This window comes from Lepidochelys kempii, chromosome 2, assembly GCF_965140285.1.
Source record: "Lepidochelys kempii isolate rLepKem1 chromosome 2, rLepKem1.hap1, whole genome shotgun sequence".
NCBI classification, from domain to species: domain Eukaryota; kingdom Metazoa; phylum Chordata; order Testudines; family Cheloniidae; genus Lepidochelys; species Lepidochelys kempii.
The window spans coordinates 121,804,555-121,818,691 of NC_136381.1; the positions used below are offsets into that span (position 1 = coordinate 121,804,555).

General features: G+C 40.2%; 1 protein-coding gene across 1 annotated transcript in view; it reads left to right on the forward strand.

Moving 5' to 3' along the window:
- The window catches only part of VPS4B (vacuolar protein sorting 4 homolog B), a 37,468-nt gene extending 24,257 nt beyond the window's left edge, over positions 1–13,211 (forward strand). Inside the window, exons 10-11 of the mRNA XM_073332214.2 lie at positions 7,055–7,195; positions 11,409–13,211. Of these exons, the coding sequence (XP_073188315.1) occupies positions 7,055–7,195; positions 11,409–11,510 (243 nt within the window). The 3' untranslated portion in view covers positions 11,511–13,211. The remainder of the gene's footprint in view (positions 1–7,054; positions 7,196–11,408) is intronic.
- The last annotated feature ends 926 nt before the right edge of the window (positions 13,212–14,137 follow it).

Genomic DNA, 14,137 nt, shown 5'->3' on the forward strand with positions numbered 1-14,137 from the left:
ATGTTTTTAATCTATGAAAAGAATGTACATGCTAGGACAAAGAGCTTTTCTCTTAGCTCTGTTTCAGAGAACTGGTCTGGGCATGGCACAGGAATCCAGGAGTCTGTAACTTGTATTCCTGACTGACAAATTTCCTCTGACTGCTGCTTAAAGGGACACCACCGACTTTGGAATCATCCACTTAAAACCCACGTTAAAAGTAGCTAACTTCAGGTGTTAACATCTTCCCTGAGCTCCATGAGAATTGGCAAAGGCTTTTATATTTGCACTTTTCTATTGTATTTCTCTTCCCTGTTGCTATAAGAAAAGCCTATGCAGATGGTAATTGCTTATACATGAGCACTGAAAAATCTGAAAAGTAAATAAACAGGAATACATAAATAAATAAAAAATAAATTTCTCCATCTTTAAACTCTAACAATCTTAGGTGTTGGGACAGTAATGCTTTAAAATATTTTGAGTGACTTTTTTTAAGTTGATGTCACCTGAGCGCTCTGAGCAGGGACTGTATCTCATTATTTGGACAGTACCTAACATCTTGTGGATTACTGCCTCAGCACTTAACACGCAGAGGTACAATGAAAGGACTTTTAAAACTGCCATGGAATTCCATGTATATTGTCTTGCAAGGATTCTATATCAAATACAGTCCATTTAAAAATGATTTTTCTAACTGTTGGACTTGCAAGCTCAGCTTGAACTGAAAGTCAGCTGGGTTCTTTCCATCTCACAATGCTACCAAATCCTACAGGCCAAATTAGGTCTGTTACATCTATGGAACTCCTCTGCCTTTACAGAATTTTCCCAAGTGTTACTGATTGGGACTTGGTAACTAATTCTGTTGATGCACAAAATGCAATAGAGTTCAGCTTGCCCGCCTAGCTTGGTTATGCGGTGCTAAAAGGAATTTAAAAACCTTACAAATCTTTTTTGTCAATATAGTCAGAACTATCCTTCTGCATATACACTAGAAGCAGATCTATTGAGTAAGGTAGTGCTGTTCTTTCTATAAAATCCCTTTTAGGGTAGAACTACACTTAAATTATTTATATTTCCGATACAAATTTTGTTTTGTAGCTGTTAAATTAAATCTACCAGAAACTTATATAAGCTTCTCTGCACAGGTGCACGTTCTCTTCCTTTAGCAAAAGTAAAATCTCATTTAACATGTGTTCGCTTTTGAAAGCATAGTTTTCCTGTTTCTCTCAGAAAACATATCTGTTCTCAAGATGGTGAAGGAATGGGGTTTCATTTAACTTGTATGTGGTAGCAGTTCTGCCACTCTTGAGAGGCAGACATCTCCAGACGTCCCGTTTTTAAAGGGACAGTCCCGTATTTAAGACCACATGCAGGTGTCCCAACTTTTTTCTTAAAAATGGGCCAATTGTCCCATACTTTGTCTCCTTCTCCTTTCTCTTCCCCCTCTCGTCTCATCCCGTGCCCTGGGTTCTGCCCCCAAGGAGTGCGGAGCTGCTACGTCCCCTAGGCACCCTCTCCTGTTGAGCCACCTCTCTCTGGCTAGGTTAGCTGAAGGCCCTGCAGTCAGGTTCCCTGGGCCCTGGTGCACAATGCATCCTTAGGGCTTAACCCCTTCCTGCCTGCACTATAGCCGGTGGACAGGAGGCAGCTGGGTTATGTCAGTTGCCTGCAGCAGCCTAAAGTCTTAGCTGCCTTTCGACACTGTGCGGGCAGGAAGGGAAAAGCTGCTTCCAGCCACAGGAGAGGGGGATAGAAGAATGAGCTCTGCAAGGATACGGACCAGGTCATCCCTTCCCCGCATCCTCCTCCCCTGTGGCTGGAAGCAGCTCCCGTCCCTTCTCTCCTACGCAGTGCAAAAAGCTGTTACTGGCCACATGCTGGGGTGAATCCTGGCAGAAATTTCGTGAGGGGGGCATGTGACCCTGCGTGTCCCCCCCACATGTTGCCTCAGGAAGACACAGCACCAGGTACCAGGAGAGGCAGGTCTGTCCTGGGGGCCCAGCTAGGCATGGAGGGTGGAGAGTGCTGGGCAGGGAGTGTCGGTTCGGTCTCTCGCACCCATGTGAGAGAGATGTACTGGAATGTGTGTGTGTGTGTGTCACCTCTCCCCATGTGAACCCATAATCCTTAAAGATAAAAAGGTAAATAAAAAGAATCCAGATATGCAGTATTTCCTTTTTAACAAGGGCTCTGTTAACTTGATGTTAGTTTGTACTGCATAGTTCTGATTGATTGCCGTTGAACTCGGTTGAATATGAGAAATTTTACCAGGTGTTCCATATTGAGCATAGGGAAATATGGTCAGCCTAGAGGGTAGTGTCTTCTGTTCAAATTAGAAAAACTTTTATTAGATGGAAATTAATTCACACGCTGTGAGTTTTTTTAGTAAAGCCTAAATTAAACTGAACTGCTACAATTATTTCTGGTTGAAGCTAGGGTTCTCATCCTGTATCACCTTCAAAGTAACACATTCAGCCTCACAACACCTATGGCAAGGTGGGAGATATTCCTATTTTTACAGATGAAGAAATTGAAGCACTGTTGTTAAGGCTCCATGTACACTACAAAAATTGTATTGAAGATATAGTTGTCCTTCACCTAATTAGAACACAGCTGAAATTTGTAAGATGCATTGGCCTCAGACATGCTTGTAGAGTCATTTATGTGACCCATTGCAACATATTAGGTCCAGGCCACACTAAACATTTTAATTGTGCTGTAACTAGGTAACAGTGGATTGTGGATTGTAAACAGGCCCCAAATTATTTTCTCTGGGTCACAAAGGAAGTGTAAGGCAGAGATGGGAATAGACCTCTGGTCTCCACTCCCATTCCTTCTCTAATAAAGACCACACTTCATCTGTGACCTCGTATTTGTTCATGCCTAACCGTGACAATTATAGTAGCCTTAAACCCTGAATAGAACCACATTTAGTTCTTTCAGGAATGGTAGCAGCTAAGTGGTCAGTAGTACCAAAGGCTGATAATGAGCAAGAGAACATATTTAGATTCCATCACCATGAATAGACTGCTAACCTAAGGGATCAACAGCTTTTTTTCCATGTGATTCACCCTGACTGCTGTACTCCAGATTTAACTGGAAATGCCTTATTCTGATGGTTGATAAACATTGATATTTTAAAAATAAATTACATAAGTACATTTACCTTTTTAAAATAAAACTATTTTAAATATGAAATTATGATGACCTATGTTAAGGACTAAACTGTCACTCTAATCTATTTAATTTTTTTAATATAATTAAGCGGGAGGTGCTGGAGTCTTAAAGTAAAACTGGTGAAAGTTACTGATTGAGCACCTGGAATCAGAATTTGCTAGTTTCAAATGCAAAACAAGTTTTAATAATTGTTTTTCCCATGTATCCAGCACAATTAAGGAAGTTTTATTTAACTAGTAAAAAAAATTAAATATGGAGTTCATTTTTAATTGAAATCCAACTTCTTTCTAAATATAGCTTGACACAATAAAAATCTAATAAATGAGAAATGCATTAGTCACCATTTTCTAACATAATAAAAAGGTACAAAATTAAGACTCTGAATTAAATGTAAGTAAAGCTATATAGTTCCTTCAGTAACCATGTATAGTATATCCTGACTAGCAAAAAAAGAAAATGTAGTGTAAATACTCTAGTTGTAAATCAACATGTTTTAATGGTCACTAGCTAATGAGGATCAGCTTCTCCTTAGGAGAATAAAAAGTACAAATGCAAATCAACATTATTTAAATCAAGGTTTCCTGCTTGCTGATTTAAATCATAATTAAAATTGGTGATTTAAATTATCGATCTACCCTGCTTTATCCCAGTGCTCTCCATAGCCTTCCCTATCCAAATGTTTTACCAGTGTGCTGGAGTGCTGCTTCAGGAAAAGCTTAGCCTATCTGCTCTGTTGTGCCTTCTGGGATACAGTTACCTTAATCATGGGTGTCAAAAGCTTAGCCTTATCAATTATTTGTATTATATTAGCTCACTGTGATTCTGATCAAGGCTTATAGGTTCTAAGTGCTGTACCAGTACAGAGTAAGCCATTCCTAGCTCTGAAGAATGTACAGCCTATTTAGACGTATAGGCAGACAAAATATTCAATATGTCAAAAGTATAAGACTCATTAGTTACATTCCCCCCAAATCCCTGTACTTTAAAAGCAGTTTGCATGTATTCTGAATTATTGAGGATGTATAATACAACAAATGACAATGTAAAATAGCATTGTCAGCACTAGTTAACTTACTAGGTGCCTCACATTTTTAAATAATGTAACTCTGGTCATATATATTTTGGATATATGACTGTGGAAATATATAAACTAGGGCTGTCAAGTGATTAAAAAAATTAATCTGGATTAATAAGTGATTAATCACACTGTTAAACAATAATAGAATACCATTTAAATATTTTTGGGTGTTTTCTACATTTTCAAATACTGGTTTCAGTTATAACACAATACAAAGTGTTACAAATACATTGCTCACTTAATATTTATTTTTTGTTACAAATATTTGCACTGTAAAAAGCAAAAGAAATAGTATTTTTCTGTCCACCTAATACAAGTACTGTAGTGCAATCTCTTTATCATGATAATTGAATTTTAAAAGGTACAATTATGTACAAAAAAACTGCATTCAAAAATAAAACAATGTAAAACTTTAGAGCCTACAAGTCCACTCAGTCCTATGTCTTGTTCAGCCAATTGCTCAGACAAACAAGGAGATAATGCTGCCTGCTTCTTGTTCATGTCACCTGAAAGTGAGAGCCATTGTAGCCGGCATTGCAAAATATCTAAATGTCAGATGCACTAAAGATTCATATGTCCTTTCATGCTTCAACCACCATTCCAGAGGACATGCATCTATGCTGATGACAGGAATTGCTCGATAACAATCCAAAGTAGTGCAGACCAACAAATGTTCATTTTCATTATCTGAGTCAGATGCCACCAGCAGAAGGTTGATTTTCTTCTTTTGGGGGTTTGGGTTCTGTAGTTTCCGTAGCAGAGCGTTGCTCTTAAGACTTCTGAAAGCATGCTCCACAGCTTGTCCCTCTCAGATTTTGGAAGGCACTTCAGCGTCTTAAACCTTGGGTTGAGTGCTGTAGCTATCTAAATCTCACATTAGTAGCTTCTTTGCATTTTGTCAAATCTGCAGAAAAAGCATTGTTAAAATGAACATGTGCTAAGTCATCATCCAAGACTCCTAGAACAAGAAATACATGGCTGAATGTAGGTAAAATAGAGCCGGAGACGTACAGTTCTCCCCCAAGGAGTTCAGTCACAAACTTAATTAACGTTATTTTTTTTTAAACAAGCGTCAGCATGGAAGCATGTCCTCTGGAATTGTGGCCGAAGCATACAAATGTTTTGCATGTCTGGAACATAAATACCTTGCAGTGCCGGCACAAAAGTGCCATACGAATGCCTGTTCTCACTTTCTGGTGACATTGGAAATAAGAAGTGGGCAGTATTATCTCCCATAAATGTAAACAAACTTTTTGTCTTCACGATTGGCTGAATGAGAAGTAGGACTGAGTGGACTTGTAGGCTCCCAAGTTTTACATTGGTTTTGAGTGCAGTTACATAACAACAAAAAATCTACATTTATAAGTTGCATTTTCACGATAAAGAGATTGCACTATAGTACTTGTATGAGATAAATTGAAAAATACTGTTTATCATTTTTACAGTGCACATATTTGTAATAAAAAATAGTATAAAGTGAGCAGCGTACATTTTGTATTCTGTGTTTGTAATTGAAATAAATATATTTGAAAATGTAGGAAAACATCCAAAATAGTTAATAAATGTAAATTGGTATTCTATTTAACAGTGCAATTAAAACTGCAATTAATCGCAATTAATTTTTTTGAGTTAATTGCGTGAGTTAACTGTGTGAGTAATTCATAGCTAGGTTCCCTGTAAGCTGCACGGCTGCGCAGCAGGCTATTTAGGGCCATGCAGGTCACCCGGCCCCTACAAAGGTGCCAGGGAGAGGAGCCTCTCCCCAGGCCCACCGGAACTGCCGTGGTTGGGGAGAGGCGCCCCTCCCCAGCCCAGTCCAGGCCTGCAGAGCTGCCATGGCTGGGGAGAGGTGCCCCTCTCCCAGCCTAGTCCAGCCCAGCCCCCCTGGATCTGCTGGGGAGAGGAGCACTTCCCCCAGCCAAGCCCCACTGTAGCTGCAGTGCGGGGAAGAGGCACCCCTCCACCCAGTCCAGGTGCTGCTGTGGAGTGACAGCTGGGGGGAATCCTCTCTCTCTCCCTCCCCCTGCTGTAGCCCCAGGGCAGCCTGCACCTCAAACCCTCATCCCAGAGCCCTCTCCACCCTGCACACCAACCCTCTGCGCCAGCCCTCCCATCTGCTATGCACTCTAGGATGACTGTCCAGATGTTATGGGAAGGCTGATAGTGCTGGGTGATCTGCCCCTACTATTACCAGAAAGTGGGAAGGGTGTCAGCTGTAACCCTTGGCGCTCTCAGCATTTCCCTAATCCAGTTTATAGATTTGTATAGTTGCTTCAAGCAACTTTTGGCACTGAGAGTCATCTACAAGAACTTAGACCTTACCCAACCCCAAAAGAAGCGGGGTAAGATAAGATTTCCCTGAAGTGACCTTTATGTTCAGCTGTTGCTGCCACCACCCTCATGGTCAAAAAAGATCTGGCTTCTGTTTCACAGGACTTCAGCAAGAAAGTGGAGCCTACTAGTGGGAGGGAAGTCAGACTAAAAAGAGGGCACTCTTTTCAAATAAGGCCAAAATTTATTTCAATTGTCAAGAACCTCATATGCTTCAAATGTAGTTAGGTTTTATGTTTTCAAAAAGTGTTAATATTTACTAACGGGTGATTTACCAATAGTGAACCTTTTGGAAGGTGCGAATAAAATAACTCCCCCCCCCTCCCACTCCTTGCACAGTAAATAGTGAAAAGTTCTCTCAACGTCGATTACTTTCTGTAGCAAATAATGTATTGACTGGCACTTGGGGTTTTTTTAGCTTCTGTCTGTGGTCTATAAGTTTTTCTAGAACGCTTCACTCATATGATTTTTTTTTAATTTTATTTCCAGGTCAGAGCACCATCACTGACTAATCCAAATATTTTGGTAGAAGATATGCTTACTCCGTGCTCACCAGGTGATCCTAATGCCATTGAAATGACCTGGATGGATGTCCCAGGGGATAAGCTGTTGGAGCCTGTTGTTTCCATGGTCAGAATTTTGTTTTTATTACGAAATGTGTTCCTTCATGCTTCATAGAACTTTGATAATCTTAAAGCAAAGTTTTCCACACATGAGTGCTTGAAGCTAGGCACCTAAACTAGTGGCCTGGTTTCAGAAGGGCTGAGCACACCCATCAGCACTCAGTTAATCCCAGCATGCCATTTTAGTCATGAGTCTGGCACAGTTTGTTCAACAGTGCTGAGCTCTTTTTGTTATACAGAGCCAACTCTCCCCACCCTGACTTACAGCTTCCGTGTATCCATCCTGCCCATCTGCTGACATGCAGCTAGAACCTCTTTGTGGTCAGCTGTTAATTGACTGGTAGTCTACCAGGTGGATCCTCCACTGTTCATCCCTGTTTTTCAGTGGTCCCTACCACCCAAACACCCCTCAGGTTCTTCCCCTCTGTTGTCACTGATTTTTCCATCACTGTCATCCCTGAATCTCGGGATTGTATTGCTTTATTGAGAGAATATAGTCAATTGTTATACTGTAGGCTGATGTTTACAGATCAAAAATGATGCTGAAAACTCCCATTATCAAATATAATCACTTGTCACAAAATTGTATATGTATATAATGGTAGTTGCAGTGGATTTCGCACAAAGGTGTGTGAGGACCCCCCCCCCCCCATTCCTTTACTCGTCTCTTTAAAATTTATTTTTAGTCTGGAGCATAGAATATATTTACCATGTGTAGAGAAACAACAATTCTCTCCTGTTTTTATAAAACAGATCATAGTCTTCAGCTCACTCAATTTCAGTTCAATCAATATAGCGAAATCTGTTACATGACACTTATTGGTGCCATTTTTTTTCTAAGAATTGCAAGACCCTATACAAAATAGTGGATATAAGTATATTTGGCTGGAGGGAGCGTTGAGGAGAGATTTGAGCTGCCACTATACATGTTGTACCTATTCAAGTAGTGACTGAAAGAGTTTATCAGATCATCAGTGCTCATGAAATTTAAAAGTACTAGCTGGGGTATCTTAGCTACAACTTTTACTCAGAGTAAAAGTAGTCTGCACTGGGGAACTTTTAATTAGTAGTAGGTTTATCTCAGACTAAATAGGATTTAGCCCAAGGTACTTGTTGTCTACTGGGCAGAAAGCCACCTCAGGTTCTTATGATTACCTATTTGTCTCAAAAATAGAAAAAAATATAAAGCAATCATGCATTATAAGCTGTCAGTGGAATGACACAGACACCTTTGACATGGCATCTCTGACATGACTAGGGAGTTCTGAAAGCAGTAGCCAGTCGTAGCAGGAGTCTATTTGCTGCACTTACAGAAAACTTTATATGGCTCTGGGTGTGTGTATTTGACCCTGTTCTCTTAGTATAGAACAGAGATCAGCAACCTTTGGCACACGGCCCGTCAGGGAAATCCGCTGGCGGGCCGAGACCGTTTGTTTACCTGCAGCGTCCGCAAGTTTGGCCGATTACAGCTCCCACTGGCCGCGGTTTGCCGTTCCAGGCCAATGGGGGCTGCGGGAAGCAGCGTGGGCCAAGGGATGTGCTGGCCGCTGCTTTCCGCAGCCCCCATTGGCCTGGAACGGCAAACCGCGGCCAGTGGGAGCTGTAATCGGCCAAACTTGCGGACGCTGCAGGTAAACAAACTGTCTCGGCCCGCCAGTGGATTTCCCTGATGGGCCGTGTGCCAAAGGTTACCGATCCCTGGTATAGAACATTTTAAAACTATTTTTCACCATGGATGTCTGACTTCTTGCATTTTACTGTCTGCATCAGAACTTCTATGTGAACCTGACCAGTCTAATTTTGCCATCCATTCTAATACAATTCTTTAGTGTTAAAAGCCTCTATAGTTGGAGTTAACGTTTTTTTTAGCAACTAGCTCTTTACTTAGTTTTCAGTGCTTCTCCATCTCCTCCTTTCTCAAAAACAAACAAAAAAAACTAAAAATTAAACTATCCGTATTGTATCTGTGCACCTTCAATGGGTATTTGCATAAGTTAGTCATACACAGATGTGTGTGCACACCCAATTTTGCAAGTCTAGCCCTGCATCTCGATCTGATGGTCTAACAGGATTTCTTTTGGGCACTATGTAGAGCTGGTGTGACACTTTGGAGACTACCCAGACTGGTAAAGGATTCTGTTTCCACCTGCCCTGGTTCTTGGGGGCCTGTGTACTGTGCAGCTATGCTTCAGATCCCTGACATCAGTAGCCAGCGCATAAGCCTAAGTGTCACCCTGGCTCTCCCTAGCCTACTTGCTCTTTTGCAAGGTGATACCAACAACCCTTCTAGTCCTGTGTCTCCCCACATATGTCCTCCCAGGTACTTGGACTTTTTCCCCTGTGGTTCGTTGCCCCCAAAGGTGTGACACCAGCCCCACAGAACTCAGTTCACCATGGCCTACACACACCACACGGTTTGCCCAACAGAGACCTGTCTGGCACAAAAATGAACAAAAAGTTTTATTGAATAGAAAATCCACAGATCAAAGACAAAATAGTAAGGGAAAGCAAACATCTGACTCTCACAGAAAATAAACCTGAAGACAACCTCAGGCTTTACGCTTCTATATCAGATAAATTCCTTTTTCTAATACAAGTTACTTTTGCCTTAATGCAGTTTTCCAGCTATAGGAGCGATCCAGCATTCACAGACCACCTCGTGCCTTGACTGTCCCCCAGCTTCTGAATTAAAAAAAAACCCTCAGCTCAGTTCCAAGCCTGCCTTTAAAAGGGTTTTCCTTTTCTTTGTGTTTTTGTTCTCTCAGTCCATGATGATTCAAGGTTAATCACAGTTGTGAAATTTCCTCCTGATTTGATGTTGGGGAGCCACTGTGCTCTTTTCAACTTTGAGTTACTTCAGAGACTTTCCATTAACTGTAATGGCCCACCGTTGTCCTTTCCTGGTACTTGAAGGCCTAGTTACTTGAAGCCTGAACAGCTGTTTTGGGAGGTGCCCCTCCATGCCGGAGTGCTCACCACCCTACTGTAAAGTATGGCTGAAGCTGCCACACAGTTTTCTATATATACAAATACATGAATGTGTTTATGTATCTCATAATGATTGAGTGTAGCACACTACAAGATTTCATAAAAGACCTTAGTCGATATACTTTTATAGTACAGTAACATTTCTATGCAATCAGTTGATTTAACTGCTTATTTTGGGGGTTCAAACCGTTTGTTCTCCCCTTGGGGTGTCTGGACCCAGATTGTTACAGATGGTATTGTTGAACGTATTTAAGGAACCCAAGTTCTTCACTGGCAGCAATCCTGTGTTTGTGTTTTTCAGTGTTAGAAATCAGCTCTTGTTCTTAATCAGATCAGGCATTAATGCCTTTTAAAGAGTAGTCAGTTAATTTTGTGATCGTTGTCTGCAAAATAGTCCTGTTCACGTTTCATGTGTTTGGCAGTGTTTTTTAAATAATATGGTTTGTAATGTACCAACTCCAATCAGTACTACCTAGGATTGAAACTACAATTTTCTGTACTGAATATTAGTAAGTGCCTTTTTATCTCCAGGATTCTGGCTTCATAGATAAACTTTTTCCCCAGTTTTAGCCTATGAAAAGCTGGTGTGTCATAGTGGTGGTTGGCTGAATTGAAATGACACCTATATTAGCCTTTTGAGACTTGTAAAAACTGTTTTTGGTAATTGGAGAGGGTTTGCCTATCAGTCATGAATAGCTAAACTTTGCTAGATATCAGTTATAAAATATTTGTTTCATATACCAACGCAGCATCTATTGTATTGTACCATGGCATGGACTTGAACACCTGATTTTTCCTCCCTTATATAAGTTATTGTAGTTAAACTTATGATAGTGAGCAACAGTCGACAGACCCACCGTATGAAGTTGTTATTCCCTTTCACTAAGCAATGACGAACCAAATTGTGTGCTGGTTACCGGAGCAGGTTAAACCTAAAAGTTTTACTGGCCAAGGTTTCACTGTTAGAAATGTCACTGATATACCTCTGTCTTTATTCATGGACCACATATTTTGTATTATGGAAAGTATGCATGTAAATGTTTTTGGGTCATTTATACTTTTGTATGACTTGTTAATTCCACGTTTCATGGCTGTCCCAGTTGAAGATTTTTTTCCAGTGTGCATATTAGCAGCACGATTATTGGATGTGATATTGTTGCTAATGTTGTGTTTATGAAACTACTTCTGTAGTTCTTAATATATTCATCTGTACTATTTTCTTTCTCTGACAGGGTGATATGCTAAGGTCACTAGCTAGCACAAAACCAACAGTAAATGAACAGGATCTGGAAAAATTAAAGAAGTTTACAGAAGACTTTGGTCAGGAAGGCTAAACCAAAGACAGTTGTGGAACACTCAACCTTATATTTTCTCTTTCATAGGTATTTTTGCCTCCTTATTGATGGCATTTCAAATAATTGCCAATGAAAAAAATCACTTCCTTCTTACTTTGCACATGGAATAGAAGATATCTTTGCAAAGACCCTTTGAGCTTTTGTATTGTATTGTTTTCCTCAAATGTCTATTAAATGTCTACTGAGAGGTAATACTAAGAGTATAATTTTAGGATCATATGGAAAAGCAAAAGTGATGTGGTAAATTGTATTTAAATATTAGAAATCTCTTAAAAGATTAGTTAAGTTTTACTAAACGTTAAATTTTAGGTAATATCTGGTAGGCCTGGCTATAAATTATTGATGAAGTCCCATTGGGCCCAACAATGAATGACCTTTTTTGGTGTGGGAGAGGACGTGAGCAACTGTCAAGTGTTCTGAATGTCAGTCAATTAGCCTGCACATTAATTGCTTTATTTTCAGTTCGATAAGTATATCAAAATTTGCTAATAAATCAGATATTGCAGATGTACATGTCCTGTAGAATAGGTAAGCAAAGAACACTGTGATGGGGGCAAATATTTTGAACTTATGTAATGGCCAGTACTTATGATAAATACAGATATTGAACTGGTCCTTGGCTCTTTTTCTGGTATGCTGTGTTTAATTATTGCCTTAAAAAACAGCAAACTTTTGTTTTTTAATTCTGCTAGCTGATAGACATCTGTCACTGTGCAATCTAGCAAAGACTCACTAAATTTAAGAATCTTGGAAGAAAGTTCACTGATTTTTTTTTTTTTTTTTTTTTAAATCCAGATTTACTTTCAGCGGGAGTTTTGACCAAACATACAGAATGTTTTAGAGTACTTGCATAAGATTACATAATTGAAGGCCTGCAAGATATAACCAGTCTTTGAATGTTGTAAGGGAGGTACTTCTGGAACTCACGTATAATCATATTTTCAGAACCTGGGAAATGTAGGGAGGAAGTAGTAAAAGGCTACAACTTTGAGATGATGGGCTAAATTGTCCTAAGTACCTCCTTTAATACAGTGCATAGCACGTATCAGTTTAATGCTTAAAGATTTTGACAATACCTCTCTAAACAAAATACACTAGTAGTATCACGTTACTTTCAGTGACTTTTTCTAAAGGAGTATGGATTCTAAGATGTGCCTGAATGTAACTTACAACACTATAGTGTCAGCATTGAGTTTGTGCCTTGTAAGTTTGCACTGTAGATATGAAAGATCATTGAGGTATTTAGAATACAGTACATTCCATTATTACTGTAAAATTCTATCCCTGCATATGCTTTGTTTAACTTGCATTAAAAAAGTTTGCACATTTCATAGATATAATATATGTTCACTTTTTGATGGGTTTGGTTTTCTTTTTATGTACATATTTTGTGTACTGTATAAATCATAGGACTGGTGAAATTTTCTGTGCTTAAATGAAGTAAAATGTCATAGTACAACTACTATATTCAGTTTATTCCTTCAGTATTTTCACGGGGGCCTTGGACAAACTTTCTACTGCAGTTCATGGGTACAGTTTGCACTATTACACAGAAGCAATCTTAAGATATTTCTTATAATTCACATAGTCCTGAGACTTCATTTCCTTTTCAATAATCTTTCACTGTCTGTATTGTATACACCCAAATTCCTTTTTACATCATTCACGTCAATGAAGTAGTTGTTCCTTTGTCTCACATTGCAGTCCGTGTGCATAATTCTAAATATTTACAACCCTGACAAAATTGTTTAGTTGTGGCAAGTGTTCTGTGTTCAATACTTTTGCTATAGCATTATCAACTTGCATTTCTTATTTGTAATGAGGTCCACAGATCCATGACATTGGGTATTGTGCTCCATGCAGCCTTGGAGGCAGGCCAGACTTGTCACTTGGAGGCAGGGAAACTGTGGCTCCATCTCTGAGCAACTGCCAAATTTCATCTGTTTCTCCAGCTACAGGCAGGCAGACAGACCGGTTCCCCCCCAACCCACTTTAAGCCATTTTCTCCCTTTTTCTTTAAAATTTGCTTTGATCGTCAGGTCTGTTGTAAGAAAAATCCTCTGTGCCTGGCACAGATGACAGCAACACTCCTGGTACCAGCAAGAGATTGATCCCTCCTTTCCCTCCCCCCCCCTTCCCAGTGTAGGGGGAGGGTAGGTTGAAGCACAGTATCAAAGGGCCAGGGAAGTTTCCTGCCCAGCCTCTGGAGCTCTTGCCCATAGCCATGTATGTTGACCACAGAGCAGCTGCCAAATCCCTCCCCCTGTATTGCTTCAAGGGCAGGGAGCTACTACTAGGGATCTAGAGAGAGAGCAAAGAGAGCAGGCCAACCTCTTCCTCCATTGCACAACAGGCCCCTGCAGTGGCTCAGCTTGATATCCCTGGGGTGGTGTCAGCCTAGCTCCAGGCCACATCCAGGGATCTCCTTTACACAAAGCTTGGGACCCTGGGAAGCCCCCAGCTGCAACCTTTCTAGGATAAAATCCCCTTTCTCAGGGCAAGAGTGCTACTTTAAAGAGTAACCACAAGGTCCCTATCCCCCTCCCTCCAGGGAATCATCTGTCTGAAATGTTTCTCCTGAGAAGGAGGAGAAACCAAGATGAGGC